The sequence below is a fragment of the Spea bombifrons genome, chromosome 5, assembly GCF_027358695.1.
Source record: "Spea bombifrons isolate aSpeBom1 chromosome 5, aSpeBom1.2.pri, whole genome shotgun sequence".
NCBI classification, from domain to species: Eukaryota; Metazoa; Chordata; class Amphibia; order Anura; family Pelobatidae; genus Spea; species Spea bombifrons.
Window position 1 is genome coordinate 101,900,833 of NC_071091.1, and position 27,617 is coordinate 101,928,449.

General features: G+C 41.4%; 2 protein-coding genes across 2 annotated transcripts; one reads left to right on the forward strand and one right to left on the reverse strand.

The window, feature by feature from the left end:
- The first annotated feature begins 335 nt into the window (after positions 1–335).
- Positions 336–11,798, forward strand: ZHX2 (zinc fingers and homeoboxes 2). Its single transcript, XM_053467081.1, has 3 exons — positions 336–429; positions 7,097–9,619; positions 11,621–11,798. The coding sequence occupies exon 2, from the start codon at positions 7,208–7,210 to the stop codon at positions 9,617–9,619; it is 2,412 nt and encodes an 803-aa protein (XP_053323056.1). The 5' UTR covers positions 336–429; positions 7,097–7,207; the 3' UTR covers positions 11,621–11,798.
- A 4,581-nt stretch (positions 11,799–16,379) lies between these two features.
- On the reverse strand, positions 16,380–26,703 carry DERL1 (derlin 1). Its single transcript, XM_053467154.1, has 8 exons — positions 26,410–26,703; positions 23,161–23,272; positions 22,731–22,795; positions 22,007–22,033; positions 21,053–21,148; positions 18,183–18,235; positions 17,258–17,368; positions 16,380–16,880 (listed from the first exon to the last, which is right to left on the reverse strand). Exons 1-8 carry the CDS (start codon positions 26,560–26,562, stop codon positions 16,742–16,744), a joined length of 756 nt encoding a protein of 251 aa, XP_053323129.1. The 5' UTR covers positions 26,563–26,703; the 3' UTR covers positions 16,380–16,741.
- Between the last annotated feature and the right edge of the window lie 914 nt (positions 26,704–27,617).

Sequence of the window (27,617 nt, forward strand, 5' to 3'; positions counted from 1 at the left end):
CGAGTTGCGTTTTGTCATTGCATTGTTTTCAAGCTCAGTCATGGCTTTAACAGGTTTTAATAGCTAAATTAAGGGAAAAATGCCCACTTAACTTCAAATTAGAATACACTGCTGAATTGATAATTGATAACCGGTGTCATTCCCTAGAGGCAGTTTTACCAACATTTTGCTCTTATGTCCTTGTTGCAAATCTCAGGTAATCTATATGATACCGATACAATAGTCCGGTCGATATATTCAACATGCAAAGTAATGGCCATAAAGGAAGACAATGGCACCGCGGCTTTATTATCTAGTACACTGATATGTAGAACATGGAATTTTTTTTAAACAATCATTTATTTTTCTTCCAGGTCCCGTGAAGAGGCTTTGAAGTAGTTTGGGAATGCGGTTTGACATGTCCAGGAAAAAGCCTCCATCATAACGAAGGTATGGGGGTTTTTTTGTGGCCTCTTTGAAGTATTCTCTTAAATCGGGAAGAGGGAAGCCAAACTCGCAGGCTCAATTCTATTCCCTGTGCCAAAAAAATACAAGTTTAGTTTCTGTACTGCGGTCCAAATTCCAAATAAAAAAAAAAATGTTGACAAATCAGTGAATCGTGATGACGGTTTATGTAGTTTTAATACATTTTATTACCTAAAGTGTGTGGGGTTTATTTGCGGGATGTTATTCTTTTACCTGAGATGTAGGCAGTGCTCTATAGGAAAAGGAAACGCAGGTATAATTATTATTAGTAATAGGAACAATACGTTGGGGAGCAGAATGACATGCATTAAATAAACCCCCTCTCTCATTGGGGGATGAAGAGCCTGTATAAGTGTGTTTAAAAAATAAATAAATAAATAAATAAATAAAAAAAAATGGTAAGAGTTATTTTACTGGTGAAGAGGTCAATTTCCTGTTCTAATGACATCATTTAAATAGAACCTGATGATGTAATGGAATTTCCCGGACGCAGTGACTCAGAGCCAGTAACACCCGTAATTGCACAGGCAGTGTGGTTCTTTTTTGTCTGATTTTATTAACCCCCTTCATTCATCATTTCTCACGCAGCGTGGGGGTCCGTAAAATGAAAACAGAAATAAATATATATATATATAATATATTGTATGTATAATCAGTGAGTCTTCTTTAATGTTTCTGTTTGTCTTAGTCTGGTTCTAGTTTTGTGAGACCCTTTGAATGTTGGGACTGTAAGAAGAGCTGCGGGAATTGTTGCCGCTATAGAAATAAAAGAATTGCGTTGGATGTATAAAAACGGACTAGCCAATCGCAACATAATTGGCAGAAAAAAAACTGTGAATGTGAACTCTGGCGTTCCATTAAATCGCTACATTTAAATCAAAAGTTTTATTTGTTTTTAGCAATTTTGTATTCCAGAATACTTTTGCTAAATCAACGTCTGTGTTGTGTAAAGTCTTTGATCCGGGGCAGTAGGCCCTACTTTCGAAGGACTTGTGAGTGTTTCTCGAGTTGTTTCCCATCCCCCTCCGTCGCAGTAGTCGAGGAGGCCTGCGGACGGTTGAATTGAGCCGGCGAGGGTCACCGCTGCTGACAGGAGGAGTTTGGGGACCTCGCCAGGACTGGACTGGAGGCAGAGCAGAATCATCGCGGGGTTCTGGACCTGTCATGACTTATAAACTACTCAGTCAAGTCACTCGCTCCGGCCGTGGCCTAGTTTCAAGATTTCGTTCTGCATCATTAACTAATGCAGTCAACATGGAATCTCTGCTCTCGGTTCGGGGGGGGACACAAACCCTTTTTTACACACACACACACGCGTGTAGACGCAGGCACACGCATACGCATACACACACACACACACACACACACACACACACACACACACACACACACACACACATAAACGTGCACACAGACACGCTTCATGGCTGAATCTTCGCAGCCCAGTTACAAGCCATGAGCTATTTTATGGTAAATATTCATGCGGTGTGTGAGAAATGTTTAAACAGATGCGTTGTTTTCAGACACTTGCACCTGGAAGTAAAATTGTTCCAAAGTGTAGAATGTGGCGCCGTGTGCCGGCGCGTTCCTCTGGTTTCCGTGGTGACTGTGTCTGTGGGATATTGATAGAGAAACCTCTCCCCCATATCATCTATGCATTATACAGGGCCAGCTCATCGCTTCTTGCAGTAAAAGCTCACTGGATTTGGTTTTCCGTACGTAATGAAATCGGCGAGTGGAAATGTTCGACTTGCCTGCCAACTCCTGGAGTCGGGGAAACGCATGAGAAGCCATGTTTCCATTTTGCTGATATAAAAGGGTTAAATCACTAATCCTGATTCTTGCCCATTTTAATTGCCCATCCCCCCCTCGCGCACACCTCGTCTCGATGCGAGCAGCCCTTTGAGGTTAACAGCATGCGATATTGGCATCTGCAAGTGAAATTCGGCACGATCGTGTAGAGAAGGAATACCCATCCCTGCTCCTGGCCTGACGGCTCCTTCCGGTGGGAGGTTTGGGTGGGCGAGAGAACCACATAGTTTAAAAAAATAAGAATTCATCTTACTCACATATTACCGAGTATGACGAGGGTATTTTTAGGACCAGCTTTTCTTAGAAAAATTAGTTCCAAAAAAAAAAAATCCTGTATTTGTTGCTATATACGCGTTTGTGTCGATATACCTATATATTGCTTTTTTAAACTACATATATAGGTGTGTGTGTGTGTATATATATATATATATATAATATAATATATCAATGCGCCCGTTGCTATACACGCAAGATAACAGTCCATAGAGACAGTGTAATTTAAGGCATGGTGTGATGCAGAGGCCCGGGTACAGAGGTCAGTAGACAGCGTGGCAGATATTTCGGGAACAAAACTAGATCTCTCGTGTGTTTTCATTTATTTTATACAGAAGATCGGGGGTGGGGGGGGGTATAATTCCCGCAGGCCCCCTGCTTGTCTGCCCCCTTGCTCTGGGCGATTGCACTGAGAGTTTGACGCTCATTCAAAGTGAGCCTGTCGTACCCATAGGCAGACTCCGAAAGGTCAGGTCTGTTGGAGCCGCTGTGTCCAACGGGCCAAAAAAAGAAAACGTGGACTTAAATGGACAGCCTAGCATCCCACGCAGCCCCACCAATGAACAGTGCGTGTTCATGCATGTTATAAACACTCTACTACAAATTATTTCATCTGTAGCATAAAAAAGGCATTTTGGAGAAGCTGCAGCTGGCTGAGTATAGCATCCATATGCTTCGGCAACCAGGAGAGGTGTCTTGGACCTCGGGGTGTAGAAAGGGGCAAATGCAGGAGTGATTCTGCATACCCTGTTATATATTTGCGGTGGGGTGGATGGGGTGAAGCCATAATTCTAAAGTGGAGTATGAAAGGGCATATAATGGCTGTTATAATAGTATGCTGTAAGTCTGGTGGGGCGTTGATTTTATTTAGTTGTGATAATTGAATTATTTCGGTGGTCCTCGGTTATTTTTGTGTCTTCTGGGACCTTTGTTGGTTTAGCTGAGCATGCTGAGATCTATAAATTGAGATCTTTAAGGATCCTATACACCGGCACGGTGGGTTGGTGGAAATAGTAGCGTGTGTTTAATCTGCTACGGACACGCAGATAATTTAGAAATTTGATTGAATCTCCTGTGAGTTGCTGCTGTTCTCCCGTGCGTTAGCGGAGAGCTCGTGGTCGTTGCGTTCCTCCTCTCTGAGCTGCAGTATGACATCATTCTTCGCTGCGTCTGCTGCAAGCTTCATTAGGACTTGCATTAGGAGCTGTCATGGAGTCCTGCAGTGTATTGATACGCATGCAAAAAAAGTGTAAAAATACAGAATTATAAAGTTTAACAAAATAAACATAAAAAGCATATACAAAGGATCATTTAACTCGACTCTGTGACTGTCAACTCCCTCGTTATACTCCAGATGGTATACTAAAGCTCAACTCAAATAACGTGGCTCGCTGGTTGAAGCTAAGGAGCCGCGTTACACCTCCGGCATTAAGTTTCGGGTTCCACAACCATGGGATCCATGTTTTCTAAAACAAAGTTTCATGTACCGCCGAGGTTAGTTAATCCGTTATCCAAGTGAAAGCCGGGCACGGGGACACGCCGGTGCTCTGCCGACCGAGGGCTGTTTCTGGGCTTTCCAGCGCCGCCGACTCGTCTCTGTGTGGTTTACCTATTACTACGTTTACAATTAATTTTATCTAAAGTGATATCTGGTTTTGGCCAGAAAGTAGTAATAGCCTTTCTAGTTACGTTTTTCTTCGTTCGACGAGAGTCACGGGGCTTTAATCATTAGATAGTTCTGTAGGTGAGATACAAAGCAAAACCATTTCTTTTGGTTTCATTTGCTATGCATTATGGGGGGGGGTCCAGTCCTGGTAACATTCTGCTATAGGAAGGGCCGATCCAACCCCGCAGAATGCACGGGTAAAGCTTTATCACGCTGCAGCTTGCCTAAAACCCATAATTTAGTTAATAAAGACTCCTGAGGTCTGTGCTGATTTTGCTTAGAAATGCACGTCCAGGTATTGTCCTCATGTTGTAAGGAATAATATATAACATTAATATTTTAGAGCTTCTTGATCCAAGGGGAAATCCGATTGCCTCTTGGAGTCAAGAAGGAATTTTTTTCCTCTGATGGCAGAATTGGAAGTAGCTTAATTAGGGGTTTTTTTTGCCTTCTTTTGGATCAAGAATAGGAAGGTGAGGTAGAAGGGTTGAACTTGATGGACCTAGGTCTTTTATCAACCTTATTTACTATGTATATACATCTCAGAAAAATATCAGAAGGTGCCTTTTACTTGTAACGATAGGCTGGCTTCGCGTATGGGGCGCTGGTGCCGGCTCAGGCTAGGGCTGCCTCTTAGTGTCCGAAGTCCGGCTAGGAAAAGCGGCACTCGACTGTAACACTGGATTAACCACGCGTAAATCACAGTTGGACAGCATGAGCGGAGGGACACCCACGCTAAACTTTGTTTTCCCGCTGTTCTGCTTCAAGTAACAAAAACCTAATTACCACACTAAAAAAAAAAAAAAAACTGGAAAAAAAAATTGCATAAACATTCAGATCCCGGGATGCTGCTGAAATGCCCAACATGTTACGCGCAACAAAGCAAAAACCCAGCGAATGCTATTTAAAAGCCCCTATCTGAGGCGTGGATCCCTGGACATTATATGGTCATATATCACTTAGCCCGCCGCTTTGTCACAGTACACCAAGTTTGGCGAATTTCATTTTTCATGGCTATATTACTTAGGGAGTGGAATCAGTGGGACAGAACTTCGCCTTAACCCACTAAGACTCTCAAGCATTTTTTTTTTTTTTTTTTTTTTTTTTTTTATACATTAAGTGAATGCCTTCATCTTGTTAGTGGTAACCACCCTTCCCCCTTCTCACTATTTTTGGGGAGGGGTGTTTGAGAGTCGGGAGCATTGCCTGTGCGACCCACGGCAATCTGAAACCGTAAAACGTTTCCTCGAGAAACCAAGCCATTTTCCATTTGAATTAGTCACCGCCGTGGTCGCTGGTGCAAGACATTGGTTAGTGGTGAGCTCACTGGGGCTTGTCTCCAGCTACAGACATAGAATATTGATGACTCCAGCTGAGTGCTGTCTAGAGGCAAAAGACGATAGTTTCAAAGAGGCTCATCCTGATGACTCACTCCGTCTAGCCATTTTATTACCCTTTAGCCCTCGCAATCTCTTCTGCGGCCTAGTCTCTTCCACGGGGCATTAGCTCACACGTCCCAGCACTTGTCTTTTTGCATTTCTTTTGCTTTTCTGCCAATTCCAGAAAATTCTGTAATTTAAGATTCTTTCTTCAACTATAACATATATATATTTTTCAATTAGTGTAACACAAATTAAAATATTAAATAATATATAACATATATATAAATATTTTTATTGGACAACGGGGGCTTTCTTTTGAAACCATATTCATGTGACTAGTTTTTATAATTGCAGTTTTAAAAATAGAGAGAAAAATAATGTATTTGTCCAGTTTTACGTGTATATAAACTGTACACTGCTAGCACAAAGGGAGAAAAATACAGAAAATATATTCATTAACTTGACCTGACTTGCACAGGATTTATTTTGTTCTATTTTTTTTTTTTTTTTTTCAAATTCAAAAGTATTATTTGTTATATCTGGGACATAGGACTCTCAAAAACTTGCAATCGCAGCCAGAAGGAGAGAGACAAAAGAGCAGTTTGTTTAAAATTGGACCCGTTTTTTTTTTTTTTTGTTCATGACGTACCCGCTACATCATCCGTCCTGAATGAGTAACGATACCCTGCAAAGTGACGTATAAACTTGTTGGTATTCTTTATAAGCTCATGTTTTATATATTTCTTTGTAATAGATTTTAAAATGCAGTTTAACCCCTTAAGGGCAATGGGTTGTCCTTAAACCCATTAAAAACAATGCATTGTACGGGCTTTGTCATGAAGAGGTTAAATAAAACAGACCTAAAAAGTTAGAATTATACCATTTTGTATGGTCTTAGGCTCCACGTACTGAAAACACGTCTTCTGTCTCTTTTAACTTCACCCTCTGCTGGCAGGTAGTATACTTCCTTATGCACGGTCTTCTCCAGCATCCATGAGGTTGTCCCAGAGTCTCCGGGTGAAGACCCGTGTCTCCTGGTTGGTTTTCTCTTTCTCCGAGAGTGCTCTGATTTCTCATGCACGCTCCTGTCTACTCTTGTGCTACCCCCACTAATGACTGTCTATGGCTAGAACTGCCCCTTCATGAAGATCAACGACAGGCACGGTTCTGCGGAATCAACTGCCATCTGACCCAGAAGTTCCGCCAAGGGATATCCTACATAACTGTCCTGCTAGTGATGCTGAAGAAATAAAGAGTCAACATTCTCATGTATTGGAAGATAAAATATTAAGTGATAGGTAGGTTTAGCTACATCCTTTTGTAAAAAGAAAAAAGTACAAAAACAATAAAGCACACCCTAATATCCGAATAAATACTAATTTTAATAAATGACCAATATGTGCATACAACAAAACTTTTTCTGTAAATATGTTCTGCTTTTGCATTTTTGCACAGTGTGCCTTCGTAGCTAATTGTTCCTTTTTATTTTATTTTTTAGATGCAACGCAGTCTCGATTGATGCTTTGAATACGGGGAATAAAATTTTCCTTGCGAACGGACACAACGTTTGCATTTGTTTTCTATTTGCGTGAACTCTATTTAACGCGGCATGGCCAGTAAAAGGAAGTCTACCACCCCGTGCATGGTGCGAGCGACCGAGCTCATCGATCAAGAAGACCAAGATATTGATGTTGTGAGGGATGCCGTTTCGCCAAGCATGGGAACAAAGGATAACTGGGAAAAAGAGAGGTGCAATAAAGACACTGAGATGGTAGAGGAGAAGCCACCACCTGAGAACCAGTCAAAAAAACTTCAAGGTGGTTATGAGTGCAAATACTGTCCGTATGTGACACAATATCTCAACGAGTTTACAGAACATGTGGATCTCCAGCACCCAAATGTGATTCTCAATCCCCTTTACGTGTGTGCCGAATGTAACTTTACAACCAAAAAATACGATTCTTTATCGGACCACAATTCGAAATATCACCCCGGAGAAAGTAATTTCAAGTTAAAGTTAATGAAACGCAATAATCAGACCATCTTGGAACAGTCGATCGAGGGCAGCGCCGATGTATCGAGCACCCAGGAACATTTTGACAACGACGAGAACTCGTCTGGGATTTCAGTAAGTAAAATGCCAATCATGAAACCTGGAAAAGCAAGGGGTGATATGAAAAAGGGAAGAAAATTAGAGGAAACGCTGCACGAAAACCAATTTGAAGGGGTTGTAAGCAATGGCATTTTAAATGACATTCATCATCACGATGTCCTGACGCATGTCATGCCGTCTGTTCAACTTCCCCCCAATGTAAACCTTCTTCCAAAGATTCCGGTCCCTTTGAACAGCACCAAGTATAATTCTGCCCTTGATACAAATACAACGTTGATCAACTCTTTCAATAAATTTCCTTACCCGACACAAGCAGAGTTGTCTTGGTTGACAGCAGCCTCAAAACATCCAGAGGAACAAATTAGGATTTGGTTTGCCACCCAGCGGTTGAAGCACGGTATCAGCTGGTCTCCTGAAGAAGTAGAAGAAGCCAGGAAGAAAATGTTTAATGGCACTATACAGTCTGTTCCGCAAACCATCACGGTCTTACCCGGTCCTTTAACGACGACCGCTAAAGTTTCTCAGCCTATCATACAGACAGCCTTGCCGTGTCAGATACTTGGACAGACGGGGCTGGTTTTAACTCAAGTTACAAACACCCCTGCGGTCACCGTTCCTCAGTTTTCAGCCAACACCAATATTTCCAGCCAAAGCCATAAACGATTGGCACAAACCACCCAAGAAACTCCAGAGCCTAAACGTCAAAACACGACGCAATCGCCGTTGACGCCCAAGTCCAGCGTCTTACCGGTGGCCAACAATGAGCGGAAAAAGACCAAGGAACAAATTGCTGTTTTGAAGGCTAGTTTTGTAATTAGCCAGTTTCCAGACGACACTGAAATCTATAGGTTGATAGATGCCACCGGGCTGTCTAGGAGTGAAATTAAAAAGTGGTTCAGCGATCATCGGTATAGAAGCCAGAGAGGTATTGTCCATATCACTAGTGAATCAATAGCCAGAGAAAGGGTATCGGTAGCGAGGTCAGGGAGACCCTACCATTCGTACCGCGAGCTAGCACCGCGGAAACTCACAGAGACAACAGATGAGCAACTCCGTTGTCTTGAGAACAGCTTTCTTAAAAGTTCGTATCCAACACAAACTGAAATCGATCACCTGAAAGCAGAAACAAAGTTAAGTAGAAAAGAAATCGACTTGTGGTTTTCTGAAAGACGAAAAATCAGAGATTCCATGGAACAAGCGGTTTTGGATTCAATGGGGTCGGGGAAGACTAATGAAGTAGGACTAGTGAATGGGACCTCAAAACAGTCTTGTAAGTTATCTGGCGCTTGGCCGCAACCTGCAGTTCAGTACAAATCTAAGCAAGAGCAACTACATCTGCTCAAAAGTACCTTTGCAAGGACCCAGTGGCCGTCCCCACAGGAATACGACCAGTTGGCAGCACAGACTGGTCTCGTTAGGACTGAAATAGTCAAATGGTTTAAAGACAATAGATGTGTCCTCCGGACTGGTAGCTTAAGGTGGATGGAACAGTATAGGAAACATTACGAACGCTCACTGGAAGAGCGGAGAAAGTTTATAAAGATGGTTGCGGCCACCACCGTCGGCAAAGACATTCTTACGAGATATTTTCAGGAGTACGGCCAGCTTCATGAAGAGGACCTAGATCTCCTTGTTTTGAAGTCCAAGATGGATTTTGATCAAGTTAGAGTGTACCTCCAGGAGTTGCAGCAACAGGCCATCCTAGACCAGTTGGAGAGCAGCAGCCTAGGGGACCATGGTGTTGTGGACAGCGAGTCTACCGATAAGGACTGGGTCAAAATATCTCATGGAGATGAAGGGGCTATCTCAGATGGTGCTGACAGCTGGGGTCACGCTACTAATGAAACCCCAGAGGAAACTCAAGACTATGACTTTGGAAGTGTACCTAGTGAGAATGCTCACAAATAGGTAATAATACAGTTCAAAAAAAGTCTGTCTTTGTATAATTTTGTATAACACATGGAATGGCATACATATAGTTAAACCTGTTTTATGTATTGTTTTGCTTGTCTGGTTAATGCAAATGAAAAACTTAGCATCTTCCTGTGTTACACAACGTATAATGGTAAACCACTACGGCCTTATTTGCGTTTTGGGCTTTCCAAGAACTCGTGAAACCTACTAAAACGTGTTTAGAATGGAACCCTGTGGTCTAGCCGAGAGCACACAGTACTTGTGTAATGTTTCGGTGTGTGTAATTTTGGTGAATTCTGCTGGTTCACCTGTTAATGTGTATTTTCCCCAATTTGTGTCGGATTAACAGATTGCCTGTCCTGTGGGAAGGGCTGATCCGGCCCTGCAGAATGTATAGTTCTATCTGTGAGGGCGCTTTTGGGAAACCTCACTGAACTGAATAAAGGGGAGTTGCTGTTCCAACACAACGGCCTTAATCAAACTCCCATTTTATTGAGTACCCCCCCACACCACCTTTGTAGATACCGTTTTATACCCAGCTGCTTATTAACACTCTTCCGCTAGTGTGAGAACAGGTACAGCCCCCCACCATGACGGTATCTTGGGGTTCCGTGCAAGTTTTTCTTTTGTTTTTAGTGAATAAGCGACAACTTGTAGACCGAGTGATCACACATTGATTGTGTGTTTGTAGATGTGTTTGCAGGGCAGGCAACGTTCAGTCCAGTGGGCAAGTTTAGCCTAATGGAAAAAAAAAAAAACAGTCCAGAATACATTTAATACCAAAGCACATTTCACAAAAAGGAAATGACGAAAGGTCATAATAACCGCCGGAAGCTGTTTTAACTCTAGGCACCCTGGTGTCTGTAAGTGGAAATACACAAAATGTTCTGAAACCTTGGAACGGAAGCAGCCTAGGGGACAGATATATATATATATATATATATATATATATATATATATATATATATATATATATATATATATATATATATATATATATATATATATATATATATATATATATATATATATATATATATATATATATATATATATATATATATATATATATATAACCGTATTCGACCGAATATAGGCCGCACTTTTTTGTTTTTGCTTTTAGCCCTGCTCCGGGCAAGGGTTAGGATCCAGATCCCCCGCAGCACTGCAGGGGACCTGGATCCTACTCTCCGGCAGCCGTTGAAGGCCAGCGCTTCCACCGGGGCTTCTATGGTGGAGCACCGGCGTGACATAACTGGCGTGAAAGCTATTGGCTTTCCAACTTTCTGTTTCTATATAAGATATGCTGACTATTCTGCATAACAGATACCACAAATGTACATGTATTACCGTTCATTAGGTAAAATACTGTATTACCATTCCACTAATGTGTATTTTTTCTTGAAAAATATTTTTTTCTTTAAAATTTTTTCTTTAGCACCAAACTTCTAGGGTGCGGCCTATATCCGAGCCAATACAGTATATTGTATTTTGCGATTGGGACTCTTCTTGTGGATAAATGTATCTTTCATGAAGACAGCAAAAACACCCAGTTAGAATTTTAACAGAGCAAACTTAAATGTTTATTCTTCTGTGGTCATGAACCGGGCCGGCCTGGGGATAAGGTAACGGCCCTTTCTACCACCGGATTGGTAGATCGGTTGGGTATGGAGGTGCTGTCGGCCAGCGGCCGCTCCGAGGCTGGTCATGAATGATCATGTGGTTTGCAGCTTTCAAGCCGATGAATCCTTTATAAAACCGAACTCTCTGATCTGCTGTGATATATCTGTTACTTAACCCTGCAGTATCTGGATCTTAACCATTGTCTTGATGCCTTATTTATCATTTGACGTAAAAATGCAAATTAAATATTTTTAGAATTAAATTAACTACAATTCACAGAAGTCAAGTAGACGTGATTCCTAATTTTTTTTTTTAAAGGAAAAATATTATGTGATATTTTATTATTGATGTCTTTGTTTCTGTCTCTTTCAGGTTAGTGGATCTGACCTTTTTCTTTCTTCCACCATTTTCATGGAAAATGATATAGAAATATATTTTCTTACTTCGGCTGATGAATCTGACACGTTTGGGACTATATGCTCATCGAACGACTATTATGGCAGCGGTCCTCTGATCACAAATCATGGAAAGTTCTTTTTTTTGCCAAAGAACTAAATCCATAAAGACCGTGTAAATTCTGCATATGGGCCAGACACAGGACTGTTTCGAGTGTAAAGGTCAAAACTGCCAACCCCCCACACCTGCTGTTGGACAAAGACACATTTGCATTTTTATATGTATAATTTTTTTTTTTTTTTGCATTATTTAGAATTTAGTAACCACTGAGTTGTCTCCTGCCTTCGCTGTGTATATACAGTGTATGTATATATCTTTCTTCCTCTTGGTGCCGCTGCATTATTGTGGGACCACTGGCCTTTGCGGAGTGGCGGATGTGGACAGAGATTTTAGTCCCCCCCCCATTATTACAACATCAAGAAAAAAAAATGCTAAAAAATCAGTGTCTACAAAATGGAATCAAAGTTGATATTTTTTTTTATTTTTTGGCTTTTTGGGGGGGCGTCATAATGGACTTCCCGGCTTTTGCACCTACCCTCTGGTACACCATGGTAGTTTTGTAATTGGTTATGTTCTTGAATAGTTTCATACTTATAAAGGGCTTCCCTGTGAATAAGGATAAACTGGAGCGTTTTCATATATTTAAGTAAACAGAGAGAGAAATTGCTGTGGAATATGTTTGTGAAATGTCATTTTTGTTTAAAGTGTTAATTTTTTCCCCAAAACCCCATTTTTTTTATTTTTTTTTTCTTGACAGCGGTGAGCACAACTGAAGACTCTTTTTTTTTTTTGGAATTTTTAGGTATAGTTTAACCCACCTGAGTGCACTTTCGGAATAACATTTCCCCCTCCCCTTCCAAAATGAACTTGTATATGTTGGAAAATATTGAAATAAGAATAGACTTGTTTGGGGGGAAAGTATCCTTGTTTCAGTATACTGCACAAATATGCTAGGACGTTTAAATAAAAAAAAAAATCTTTTTTTTAAAAAAAAAAGTTTAATTTATTTGTGTTTTGGCCAGACTAAAAGAACCAATCAAGGAAAAATCAGAAAAATCACAACTTATAAAAAACATGTTAATACTATTTAATAGTAGCACAGTTTTTAACGTTAATGCAGACGTAAATGCTCTATTCCTCTCTTGAAATTGTGTTTACGTGCATGGGTGTGAGTTGCATGGGACCCTCTAGCTCTGTGATCAGTTGTTAATTCTGCCATAATGTCCACCACATTGTAGCCGACTGTTGGACAAACCTCCCATGCCAAAGGAAGACTCCGAGGAAGACTCGGTGGCCCCGGCACTTCATGCTGGTGGCTCCCAAATGGCATAGTTGCGGTTGTATCGTCTACTGACGACTACCTACTGTGCTGTGTAACAATCCAAATTCCACATCCAATATGGTCTGACAGCTGGCAAATCCAATCATGTAGACTTTGGAGCTGCTAGGGTTTCAACTCTGATGTCTTTTATAGAGTTCGGTGACTATATGCCGTGTGTGGTAGGCTCTCTCTTTATTAATGCCTGAATAGTCATGGTGTTTAACTGGAAGCTGAGCCACAAAAGTTGTCTTCAGCCAAGCAAAATAGAGCTGGTCCATATCATTTGATTTTACTTTTTTGTGTTTTTGGTTTCTTTTTAATTTGACGATTAGCACCACTTGCGTCACGGTAGTGTTTGATCCGTCTAAAGTACTCGGCATTTATTAAGAGTTTGGTTTTGCATCACCTAAATCCAACACTTTAGATAAAGTGTTCCGCTCTACCTGATCAGTCGAGTTACCGGAAACAATACACAGGGTTATGGCGGAGTTTCTGAGTCAATGAACAGTAGCATAACCAGGAGAGACCTTGTAGAGAGATCTGGTGAATTTCCCACCTTATCCACAGTAAACTGGTGCCAGAACCTAACTTGATGTACTAAGCCCCATTCCACAATATCACAAAATGTAACTACTACTCAATCAGCAGAAGATATAATGCTGAGAAAACATGGAAAGACTGGATGGTCTGAATGGATCTTACCTGCCAAGAAATTCTATTGTTTTTGTTGACGGGTGATAGTTCTGCTCAAGCCATAGCTGAAGCCATACTTGTACTCCTACTTTTCCCAATACCTATGCTGACTCGCCCTACTATCCAGCCTCTGTTATTATTACGCTACTGTCTGACTCTTGAGCACCTATCGCATATATTCCATGTGTTTGCACAGTTTTGTAATAAAAATAAAACCTCAGAGTACCTTAATTAAACATGGCTTCCACCCAGCAGCATATTTACCTCTGGCTCTGCCCAGGGCAGCACCCCCAAGCCTCTGTCTTCACTAAGAGCGTAGAGGTATGATGTCATATCCAAACACTCCATATCTTAAAGGTGCACAGTGCCTCTTAATGTATCCTCTGAAGGCTACGCCAGTTCAGCACAGTCCTACATAGAATAAATGGGCCAGTTGGCGAGACACATTGAGTATTGGCAACGCTGCCTGGCCGTCCAGTCTTTGGATTGTCCCTTGGTTTTGTGGCAGGGGGCACTGACACTTTAGACCAAAACTTTGGACATGAAGCAAAATGGGAGGGACCCATTAATATCACTTGTTTCAGTGTTGCCCTAGTGGACCCACAATGTCCTCATTCCTAATGCATTGTGGCCAGCGATGTATATCTTTGGTGCCGCCATCCTTCGTGCTGGTTGTTGGGATATGACGTCCTATCCAAGAGCCCCACTTTTTAGGGACAAGCCGCGCCAGGACAGAGGTAAGCTATGGAGTGATATGCGATCTCCCATTTAACCAGCCAATTAATAGTTGTGTGACAGAGGATCTGCTGTCCCCTAAGCCTGCCGTCCTTGGCCATAAGATGGCACAAACTGTGGCGGGGTCTCATTTGATTTGTCTTTTACAGGTGATCATTGTAGATCTTAAATATCACACCTCCTAAAAGATGAATTGGGGAACTATTGAAAACCGGTTTGAATGCACGTGTCAAATGGCCGACGTGTATGTAGCTGCCGTCCAGTGGTACGGATACGCTTGACAGCTGGGGGGATGTAGTATCAAGAATGTTTGCAAACAAAATAATATTCCCGGTAATTATTACACATACATTATGTAGTGATTCATCTGACGAGTGTGACAGCGAAAGGGTTCATTATAGGAACTGCAACGGCACAAGAAATATAATTACCCACCCTCTGGAAAAATTATGAATGTTTTCAAGCATTTGTTTTAAAGCAGAACAAAGCAGAGATCAATGTGATCCAAATTGTGTTGTATTGCGTGATTAGGCAGCGTGCCAGCTGTGGCTTTCTTTGATCAGATTTACACTCAAAGGGTACATGCAATTCTTTATGCCACACACCGCTTTCCTAACAAATTAATTCGTTTGCATTAACCCTTTGTTCCCATGTGCTGTGCCTAGCACTGTTAATTTATGCAAAACGACACATTTTATTAGACAGTTTACATGAAACCTTTTTCCGTGCCAGTTAAATACCCTATTCTCAGGTGTTGAATGGGTTAATGTGGGTCATGTTAGCTTGGGCTCAGTTAACTATTTTCTCAGGTGTTTATTGGGTTAATGTGTGAAACGGAAACTTGGTTTACCCTTTTCTCAGGTGTTGTAGTTTAGGCTCGGTTTACTGTATTCTCAGGCGCTGAATGGGTTAATACATGGCATGGTGATTTAGGCTCAGTCTATTGTATTCTCAGGTGCTGAATGGGTTAATACATGGCATGGTAATTTAGGCTCAGTTTATTGTATTCTCATGCCCTGAATGGGTTAATACATGGTATGGTGATTTAGGCTCAGTCTATTGTATTCTCATGCGCTGAAAGAATCTGGGGTCATCACCCTAAAAGAAAATTGGACTGGGTGATTAAGACTAAGCCTTTAATTTTTTTCCCCTTCACCAAAGAGCAGTATGATAGTCGCATGGTATGATAGAACAGATACAAACTACTAATCTGGGGCAGTTTGAAAACATATTATGAACAAATGACTGTTTTCATATAATACTAGTTAAATAATTTTTTTTTTTTGAGTAAGGGGCATTTGCCTTTCAGAAGAGTGGAATATTGGATAAATCCGGTGTTGGTTATACCTTTACATCCAGTATATACAATGTTTTCTACATATTGACTTATTTAGATAGTGACTCTGTCCAACTCAAGAACTGGCAAGACCACGATGCGGTTCTGTAATTAAGCAACAAATTAGTCATTACTATGGCAACCAGATTTTCCTGATTAATGGGGATCACGCCAGAATACTACCCAGCGAGCACTGAAACCCTGGCAGAAGTAAATGAGCTGTATTTTCTATGCTTCATAAAATAAACTAACCTGACCCGAGCAGAATGTCAACATACAGATCATAGAAGCAAATACATCGGGCCGTGCTTCCTTTGCCCCACTTCCAGGCTACCACATCCTGCGCTGCACGCGTGGTCTGACATACATTACGGAGCGTACGCTGGGCCGCACATACAGAGGTCCTTCCTGCAACACCGGATGTTGCACAACCCGCGACGCGGACCCTGTTCAGAGGTTCATGACAGCCGCACTACGGACGCATTGTGTGTTCTTTTAAGGTTCCAACCTGAAACATTATGAATTCTCTGGATTGCTCTTGATCAAAATCGTGTTTCAGGCTACACCAAAAGATCCCTAAGCAGCATATATGAGGATGTAAATAAAATTTTATTTGAAACAGAGAATAATCAACACATCCTTAAGACAGATTTTGCATACCTGCCCTAACGTTTCTTCCGTGGTTCAATGCAAACTTTTTATAAGTAACAAAAACAGCATTCAGCTCTGCATATTTTCCTAGGAGTGGGATGTTAACACGAACCCGGGCAATTTATATTGGCTACACGGTGGTCCGATACAATCACTGTAAATCAGACATGGTGCACAGAGTCTCCATAGCAGCAATAGCTACTTTTTGTCTCTTGTATAAGAGTTTCCTTACGGGCAGAGTCCTTCTTAAGGTTACAAAAGAAAAAAGTCCCAGCGCAGTAATTCAGTGGCGTTGGTTTCACTAGTCTCCTAATCGAAAACCTTGTCCCCAGTTGTGCCTCCTTCCGCCTGCACCCTGATCGTCCGGCACTCGTCTGGCACTCTCCGGTGGGATTCCAAATCCGGCCACGCCGCCTCTTCGGCTGGGAAACCAGCGGTACCTGAAAGAGCAGAGCGATTTACCCTCACGTCTCGCCCATGTACCAGGGAGCTTTCACTTCCAGAAGGAAAAGGCTTTCCCCAAGACTCGAAGGGTAAGGGTCAGCATGCAGAATTAGGGGCACACATTCCCAACAATAATCTTAACATATTAAAAGAACGTCACAGTGTATTGTACCAACAATGGGCTGCACCCCTGAGTTAAGGTGCAGAATCAGGGGAACGGATGTCTTATAGTAGTAAAAAGCGGAAAGCTGTTAATTGTTTTGTCTATAGAGCAAAATCCATGAATGGAAAACAGAACTTCCTTCAAATTACGTTAAAAGCGGATTAATGAATTGCTGTAAACCGATCACATAAATATATATTTAATACTTACAGGAACTGTGGAGTGGACAAAAAGCTTCTTCCGCCTAAATCCATGGGGTACTTAAACATCAAAAAGAAGTAGAGGTGTCCCACCAGGTTACCGATGAGCTCATCAACAACCCTAAACAAATGACATCACAGGTCAGATTTAGAACATTTCTCCTTGTAACTTACAAACATTCAAATTAATATACTGGCTAAAAGGGAAACCAAAAGGAAAAGAAATGCCGTTTCATCTCCACTGCTTCACAATCAAGTTTTTCCTTCAGCTGCCTGCTTGGCGTTCGGGTTTTTTTGTGGTTATTTATACCTAGCGAAATAGACAAACGTATCCATTCTGCCCCTCCTGATATTAGATTTGAAAATGTATTTCCCGGGTAATAATTTAGAGTCGTGTATGAAATGCGTCGGGTCCACTAAGAATATTAAATCCAAAATAGAGAAGGACTTGGTGGTACCCCGGCTTGTGCACCATCTCACTACTGAGTGCTGTATTCCAACTTTTTTTATTTTTATTCGAGAGAAATCCTAAACGGGCAAATAGGAGGTTCTCAAAAATGCTCGGTTTATTAGGAGAAGAAAATATGGAGTTCTGTCTAATATGAAAAAATCATTTTACCTGCTATAGTTAGAGAGACTTACAGGATTGTGAATTTTCAATGGATAAAACATTCATTGACTTCTTTAATATGCTAAACAAACCTTACCGGCTTTTTTTTCATTTCATTGTTTCCTCTGAAGGCTTTATTACATAGAAACAAAACATTTAAGAAGTGTCTATGGCAAGGTAATAGTCTGCTTTTCTGTCACGTGTTACATTGTAAAAGCAGTATTTCTAGGAAGGGTTCCGGCTTTCAACCTCACTGGGAATTACGTTTGTAGCGCTGCATTTAGCTAAAGTTTTTTTAAAACTTAAATTCAAAGCAAATACTTACGATCCGCTGATTATGTAGTTGAATCCGAGAAGGACCCAAGGTAAGTAGCGAGCCTGTTGCACCAGAAAAGAAAATTACCTAGTTATGGTTTTCTATGTTCTACACGAATAAATATACCGTGTGCCTAAGGCTGCAAATATAGTTAATGGACCAGTTAAATATTATAATAGCGGCGGCATAAAATAATGTTATCACAACAAGTAGTTTCAGTCCTGCAACAGCACCAAATATACCTTGGCTTCATAACCCCTTAAGGACTAGTGATGTAGGGGTTATGTCACAATAATAATAAAAAAAAAAACTGGTCCTTGAGGCCCAAGGACGTATCCCCTATGTCAGAGTTCTAGCACCAGGAGGGTTAAATCCCAGCTGGTGACCCGAGATCAGGCTGTCTAATTTGACAGTCTAAACTTCCCCCAAGCTGTCAGACTGAATGAGAAAGCACACTAATTGAGCGCCGTTACATTCTATTTAAATGCCCAGATGCCGCCAGGGATTCCTTTTGATGCGGCAGAGACATGTGGGGGCTGTAGTGTATTTTACTGACTGAACGCAGTCATTGATTGATCAGTCATTGCGTGCGCAAGTATGCTGCAGACTTATAACACAGGTGTCATAGGGATCAGTGGGATCCTCATAGGATTCCCCCTACTGCTGTAAAGGGGAACCCCACAGGGAAACCCTCTACTGCACAGGGGAACCCTCTGATTGCTGTGCTGGTGATGTCACCAGTTCCCTTGTGCCAACAGAGATCCCTTGGGTCATAAAAGACCCCAAAAGTGGATCTCTATACATTGAGTACTGCTCTGTAATAAAAATAAAAAAAGGAAAATAAATGTAAATGATTTTTTTTTTTAACCCCTTAAGGACAATAGGGGTTTTTACTCGTAGTATATTGCGGGACAATGGCTCTTTTAACGTTTTTCAGTGTTACTGTTTAGATGTAATTTTCTTCTTTCTCATTTCGTGCTCCCACACATATTATATATTGTTTTTTCCAGGACAAACAGGGCTTTCTTTAGATACCATTCATTTTATCATATCATCTAATTTACTATAAAAAAAATGATAAAATATGGGGATTTTTTGTTAAAAAATTACTTTTTCTCACTTTTTAAACAGAAAACTTTTACTTATCTGCAAAAACGAATGAAAAAACCTGCTAAATAGATTCTACTATTTGTCCTGAGTTTAGAAATACCCAATGTTTTTATGTTTTTTTGCTTTTTTCTGCACGTTATGGGGCAATAAGTACAGGTAGCGTTTTGCCATTTCAAAACCATTTTTTCCAAATCTGGTAATTCTTCCCCCCATGTGCCATTTCGGGTATCTTTGAAGCCGGCCAATGCAATTTACCCCATCAAGTCATATATTTTTAAAAACTAGACACCCCAAGGCATCTGAAATGCTGGTATTTTAACCCTTTCCATGCACTAATTTTACCACCACCCTTAGTGAAACTTTATGGTAGTAAATTTTTTTGTATTTTTTTCACACGTGTTGTACTTCAGGTATAAATTTATCGCTCCTGGTGTATGTCCGTGTCAAACAACACCCCAATATGTGTTCAGTAACATCTCCTGAGCGCAGTGATACCCCCCATGCATGGGTTTGTAGGGTTATTTGGGAAGTAAAATGCCGCCTTTGTGAGGTGTGTATTTTTTGCCATTTAGACATCTGCCCCATGTCCCATATTTGGGACATCTTTGAACCCGGCCAATTCAATTTACCCCATCATATCATATATTTTTTAATACTAGACACCCTATGGGCATTTGTAATGCCAATATTTTAACTCTTTCCATGCTTGAATTTTTGTAAAGATAAAGAATTTTAGGACTTGCTTATTAAAAACTTTTTTTTTTTTTTTTGGTGACAGTGGGGATTTTTACATGTTACCATATTTTTTTTTAAAAATTTTTGACCAATTTTTTTTTTTTTTTTTTTTTTTTTTTTTAGAACTAATCACTCTCAATAGTGAGCTGGGCTCCATTGACCTTGCATGGTTGGATGCAGTACCTGCATTCAACCTGCAGGAGGAGCTCGAGAGTTCTCAAGAGGGTCTGGATAGACCCTCTGTGAACTAAGATCTCTTGTTAATGCCATCCTGTGAATGACGGCAACGTCATTCACAGGATGGCACTTGTGGTTGCTCCTCGGAGCAATCACAAGGCGATCGGGGGTCGGGGGGTTGTGTTGCTACATGCCTCGATACTGAGGCATGTCAGCAACACAGTTTATGCTTAGGAAGCGATTCCGATCGCTTCCTAAGCAGTTTTAGCCAGGCGCCGCCGCGATCTTTGATGATCGGTGCGGCGGCGGCCATTTTTCTTCCGGGGAGGGCTGCCAAGGGCTGCCCTCCCCGGATCCACGGTCAGCCTCACTTGTGAGGCTTCCGTGGATGCTGCAAAGCCGCCGATCGCGGCGAAAACGCCACGATCGCGGCGATGCAGCTATTTAACGGCAGCCCGTACGTGTACGGGCATTGTCGTTAACCCGTTGCACGGCAACCCCGTACATGTACGGGGATTGTCGTTAAGGGGTTAAAATCCCCATCAAGAAATTAAAAAAATACTTCTAACTACTTTTTTAGGGGGGGGATATAGGGTAAATTTAATTAAAGGCAGCTAAACCTTTTCTGCTGATTTTACTCTTTTGCCGTATGGAGTTCTGCTGCTCCTGGGTGTACCCTCTTTTCCTTTAAGAGTTTTGGCAGTGGAACAAGGACCAAGGGTGAGTCCAGAGGCGGCGTAGCACCCGGGGGAACGTTACTCAATTAGTTTAGACGGCAAGAGCGTTTTCCGGAATTGATATACTTATTTGCATGAATTTTTTTCAATCAATTCTTTCCACAAGCTTGGGTACCGTACCTTAAACTTTGTTCCAAACCAGAACGACACAACTGTGTCTTTGTTCATTTGGGACCAGACATAAAGAACCGACATGATCAGGGGAATCATCAGAAGCTGAAAGAAAAAAAAACGAATAAGCCACCTGATACCTGACAGGGAGCGCCTGGAGCGGGGGGCACATGTTTCACTCCGGGAGCCCAGGCCTCATCGCTTTGTTATAGAGAGATTTGGAGGCAAACCTATAAATTATTTAGCTAGGGAAACACAATCTTTGCTTCAACATGAGCATTGAGATCTAATTTAAGACAACCCATGCATTTCATTGCAGCTGCATTTTAAAATATTTTTCTATATATACCAACCAAGTAGTAAAAAGAAATGTAAAGAACTTTTCTTAACCGCCCTCACTGTCCTTGGAGAATTTACCAGACATACCTAGTAGTGCATATATGCAGATTGCACACAAAGGCCACGATAGTATATAATATATTTTGAGGAAAAGGGGCTAAATTGAATAACAATGCTAATGTTTGGGGGCGATTCTCACCACCCCCATCGTTATGGCAGAGGGTGACGGCAGTCGTGGTCCACAACCGCTCGTGGGTTTGTTTTTCTTATTTCAAAATATAAATGAACGTATATACTTTTATTTTATTTTTCATGGAAGGTGTTTTAGAGTCGGGGCATCTGATGTCACAATCACTGATCCTAACATGTTTTTAGCATATCAGGCTGCCGGTGCCAGGAACTGATTTCTGCCTACAATTACACAAAGTTTTTTTCATGTGATATATGGCTGGCCTTGATGGCATTGATTTGGGATGTATGGTTGGCATCGAGCGTTAAACCTGTCCTTATTGATGCCTACATCATACATTTTCTTGTGGGCACTGTTGCACCAACGCACAGGAGGGAAAACACCCTGTGAATGAGTGACCCATGTATATCACATCTGCATATCAAACACCTTACCTGCTTATCCATGATCACTCCAGATATCTTATGTCGCACGGTCAAAGCAAATCAACACACAATTTATATTTACAAGCAAGGTGAAGTACCCGTCTTCTCCTGATCTCTCCGTCTCTCATATCCCGTATTACCAACTGCTTGTGTGCTATTTCTTCATGGATGTAAACTGAACTCAATACTTTCCCTCCTTCCATCTCCACCCCAGTACCTGAATTCTCTATCACCATTAACAACACGACTATCTCTCTACAAACCAAGCCCGATGCCTCAGGGTCATCCTTGACTCAAACCTCTCCTTCATTCCTCGCATTCAGTCCCTCGCCAGATCCTGACGCTTGCACCTAAAAGAAACCATCTCTCGCATCCGCCCATTCCTCGTTCATTCACTTATTTCCCGTCTTGACTACTGCAACACTCTTCTGGTTGGCGCTCCACTGTCTCGACTCTCTCATCTACAGCCTGTCATAAATGCTGCTAGGCTTTTCTTAGAGCTTGAGTAGAGAGACTCAGACTCCCTTAACACATCTCCAATGATCGAACTACTTGGCTATCAAAACCCATCTATATCGTATCTTGGCAAATAGCTTGTTTCTAATTTACTAATATAAGCTTCATAAATACCTTAATATGAATCTTCCTACTAAAATACATTTATTCTAAGGTTCCTTTACAGATACAGTTTGCATTCATTTATATAGATTTCTTTATATCGTGTAAAGGATACAACGATGCAGATCCAATTAAAGAGGAGCATGAACATATAATCCGCAGGCCGTCCATCAAACACACCTGCAACACAAGAGAAAGACAATACGTTTATATTCCGGGTGGCCTTGCGGCTTTAACTATTATGCTCAGCCCTCCATGCCATGAATCCAACGCCATATTTACATAACTAGTGAGGTTGAAAAAGATAAGAAAAGTTTGAGCTTCACCAAAGTCTGCCCACCTTTGGCCCTCTCGTTGGAGGCTCCCACAGTACTTGAAGTCACTACCTCCCAAGGTAACACGCCTTAACTTTCCCATGAATGATTTATTTCTGTGTATTTATAAAGGATAGTTCCAGAAGGAATACATTTCCTACACTTCTCAAACACCGACATGGTTATCAGAGAACAGAACAATGCCGAATAGAGGAAAAAAGGATTACAAACCCGTCTCAAGCCGCGTGGAATACTGATAGAGGAAATATAAATTCACCATGTACAAAAAGCCCGTCGCGGGTCCCACAGGGAAGTAAAACGTGGCAGTTATCGGCCTCCATATCTGTTCAAAATAAAACATAAGAAAGATGTAAACTGTTTTACCCGTCAGAAGAAAAAAAAACTTCAAACACAATATCGTTTATTAATCAGCATTACTTTGCTTACTGCTTGTCTACGTACAGGTAATGTATTTTATAATGGCTAGTTAGAAAGTTTCATTGAGCGTAACACATGAAGCAGGCTCTGCCTTCCAGACAACTCTTGATGACGGCTCTACTTTAGAAAGCCAGAAAAGTGCAATATGGGGTCAAAACTAGAATTTGATGGCAGATAAGAACAATTCAGCCCATCTTTCCTGCTAGAAGTCTTATTATTTTATTATTTATTGTTTTATATAGCACCATCAGATTCCGTAGCGCTGTACAATGGGTAGACAGGACATAACGAGTAGCACGTAACGTAACAAATTGACTTACAGAGACAACTTATATCCAAGAGCCATATGCCTATCCCATGCATGTTTAAATTGCCAATGTATTTTAACTTCCCAATTGCATTATTTTATATTTATTAATGTTAAACTACAGCACCACACGCTTCCATGCTTCTAAGAAAGAACTTCCCTCCGTGAAGTAAAGGCATCAAGTATTATGGAAATGCAGAGATACTCTTTGCAGATGTACTACACAATTTACGAAATACAGGGGTTTTTATACATTCAAAGGCATTACATCGTTAAATGGTAGCTCCCCGGTTATCTTGGCTATTTTAGTATCATTTAAATCTATATACCGTAATTCAAAGAAGCTACTATATCGCAGGAGACTTCTTCATACTTGTACAGGTGCTTCCTATTTAACTTCCTTATTGTGAAACGGTATGAGATCTCCCAGCAGACAAAATGAATGCTACCCCAGACCAAGGTACGGCACGCAGACCGTCCATGACAAAGTGTACTTAACCCATTCTATGAGATTACGCCATACATAATCTTTCTGTATAGGTAAGATAAGTAACAAGCATACCATGTTCAGTAACTCAATGCGTGTGGGGATAGTTAACCTGTAACTGGAGCCGCTTTATGGGGTGTATCACCATCACGTATACCCCATTTTTATTAACAAAAACGTGAAAATATCTATGTGCTATCCTCAATCACATATACATTGGAACATAACAGCAAACAAGAAGTGATAGTGTGTTTCAGAGAAAAAAAATTATATACTGAAGTTTGGTCTCAGACATCCGATATATAAGGACATAAACATAAAAAAAACAAATATAGCGTAATATTGCAAAGATATCGCGCTACATAGAACAGTCCAATGCACTCACATTTAAGTTGGAGCGCAAAATACTTATCAAATTTGAAGGGGTAGATTCCAGAATTTATAAAACTCTCCAGAAAGTTGAGGGTTAAAATATACGCCAGTCAGCAGGTGGTATCCTAAAACCAGTGATTTAATCAGTAGGAAATCTTACACGTACCATCCGCAGCTCCAAAAGTGTAACCGAATATTTGTGCACGCGAAATGGTAAAGATAAAAATAAATAAATCTCAAATTCCTTAATGCGACGCGTTTCGCTCTTCAATACGATTCCTCCAGGTTTTAGGACACCACCTGCTGACTGGAGTATCTTTTAACCCTCAACTTGCTGAAGAGATCTGGGACCTACCCCTTCAAAATTCACTCCAACGTATACGTTTATGTCCTTATATGTGGAATATCCGAGACCAAACTTCAGTATACAATTGGGTGAATTATTATTTTTGTTTTCTGAAGCGCACCATATCACTATTACCGGTATATTCATTATATGATGGTTGGAATAGTTCTCTAGACTGTTAGCTTCTGAGCAGGGCCATTATTACCCAACGTATCGGTTTGTCTTAGCTGTCCATTCTAGTTTTTTTTGAGATCCCTTAAATATATGTACTGTAAGACGTGTGTGTGTGTGTGGGGGGGGTAAATTGTTGGTCCTAAATAAATAAAGAATAACAGTAGTAATATTAAGATAGAGAATTCTGTAATGCCACATGCCGGGTTTCTCTCTCTAAAGCTCATACAAGGATCCGTGTACTTATGTTATGTACGACTCGTCTATATTCACGGTCATTCTAGATACCTGGTCACGGAACATAAGTTACTCCTAGATTGCATCATTAGGACAAATTGCTCATCGGGAGACACCAATACATCAGTTTATTTATTAGTAAATAACAGTAAGGCCACCCGAGCGTATAAATGACAGACTGCAACATGGTGACACTTTTTAGGATTATGTTGTACTATATGTAGTGCTCCCCATACAGCACTACCATCCAGTTATGCCAGGGGTGCCCAACCTGCGGCCCTCTAGTAGGTACTAATACGCAACAAGAAAACTTACCAACATCATATTATTACACGCACACACATATATATATATATATATATATACACACACACACACACAACAGATATAAATGCCGGTATATTGAACTCACGTTTTCAATGTATGCGCTATATTATTTTGCTCTTTTACATAGAACCATCGTATAAGAACCATTCGGCCCATATAGTCTGCCCTTCTAAAAGACTTGATCTTGTCTTAGATTCAAGAGCCATATACCCATTACCATGCATGTTTAAATCGCCTCATTGGATTAGCCGTTACCCCTTCTGCAGCTCAATATCATATGTATATATATATATATATACATACATACATACACACTTCCCAGTTGAAATGATTGTGAATGACAGAATAATTCTGTGTCTAGGTTTGAAGTGTATTTAATGATCACAGAAATAGAAGTTTATGGTAATTGTTGCACTGTTGTGGTGTATCCAGTTCTGTACAGAAAAGGCATTCATCACGTTGAGCTGCGGCCTCTAACAAGCCTCCCTTTCCAAAACACCCCCGATATCAGGTGGCAGCGGGGAGATCATCTGCAGTGGAACTGATCACATACACAATAGCGGTATTTATCACCCTACTGTGAACGGCATTATGACCTATACACCCCGCAAGAGTACACGGAATCAGCCGCCGATACAAGCGATAATCCGCCTGTCGCGGTCAGAAACGGCTCCCCTAATTACGCCGAATGCAGCTCTTGCTCGGCCAGCCCAATGGAAGGTCATCACGTGAACATACATCCATCCAGAGGCCGTCTACACCTGACCCTACCCATGTGTGTGTGGGGTCACTGACCTGGAAACTGTGCAGGAAGGCCTCGGGCCACAGCACCAGGTACAGGGGATTGATTAAACCCAGCTTCGCCACCAGCGGTACCGCCACCGAGCACGCGAACCAGTAACGGGTAACCAGGGGGACGCTGCGGAACCAGTCCCCGAGTTCAGACATGGCTGAGGGTGCGGGAGGACCGGCAGCCGGTCCCGTTACTTCGTACCGGTGCCTCAGACGGCCTGTCAAGCGTCGTTCTTGCGCGCTGCACTGACGTGTCCGTTCCGAATTCGGCAACTCCCGGCGCACGCGCGTCACCCTTACCCGGATTTCCGGTCTGTTGTCAAACCACGCCCCACAAGGAGGATCACTGGAGGAATGAAGTTGAGCCCCGAGTTAGGCGTGATCGTGATGGGGTTGTTGTGTTAGGAATTGGCACTCTCATCACGCACAGCCAATTTACAGTAACAGGCCGAAATTATTTGGTCTGCTCTCTTAATAAGGTCACTAGATATTCACAAACAAAAAATTTTAGCGAGACATTGCATTTGGAGACAGTTTATTCAGAGAGAAACACGTTTTAAATAGTCATGTTTTCTCCTGTGTGATGTTTGAGCGGGTAAAATCTATCTAAACATCACGTGACTGTCTGCAATCATGACTGAAAATACCGTGTTCTGTCAGACCTTTTCCCTTGTCCAAAATCTCTCTGAAAACCCACTTCAGCAAACATTTCCTCCTAACATCTGCAGATAATCCTGATTTCATCCACTCGTCCCTGTCCAAGCGGATCTCGCCTGCTGTTTCACCCCCCCCCATCCGCTGACTAGATTGTAAGCTCACAAGGTTGTTATAGGGTGATGTTTTCAATTAATTCACTCACTCGCGCTATGGAATCTGGTAGCGCTATACAATTACAATGTAATGTTCTTCACCTAGCAACCTGGACAATGAGGACAGCCCTGTCCTAAATCCCTGAGCTTACATCTATTGTTAATTAAACAGTTATTGGTAGTTGAAACTTTTGTAGTCGGCTTGCTTTGGGGTTATTTAGACACACAGAACAGATGTAGTTCTATAGGGAAAATGTACACTGTGTGGCGTAAAAATAAATATACTAACATGATGGTCCCTTTAATATTCTCCAGCCGTGTAACATACACACGCAATTGCATGTCACCACTGCTTCCTGCTCGTGGAACGCAAGCTTAAGCTTTCGCGCTTCTAACACTTCC

Excerpts from the sequence above, each read along its gene's own strand:
- DERL1 (XM_053467154.1), bottom strand. The coding sequence starts at position 26,562 with ATGTCTGAACTCGGGGACTGGTTCCGCAGCGTCCCCCTGGTTACCCGT. Across the intron at positions 23,273-26,409 it reads CCTTCCTGCACAGTTTCCAG|ATATGGAGGCCGATAACTGC; the intron begins GTCAGTGACCCC and ends TATTTTGAACAG. Across the intron at positions 22,034-22,730 it reads TTAATTGGATCTGCATCGTT|ATATCTGGAGTGATCATGGA; the intron begins GTATCCTTTACA and ends GTGCGACATAAG.
- ZHX2 (XM_053467081.1), top strand. The coding sequence starts at position 7,208 with ATGGCCAGTAAAAGGAAGTCTACCACCCCGTGCATGGTGCGAGCGACC.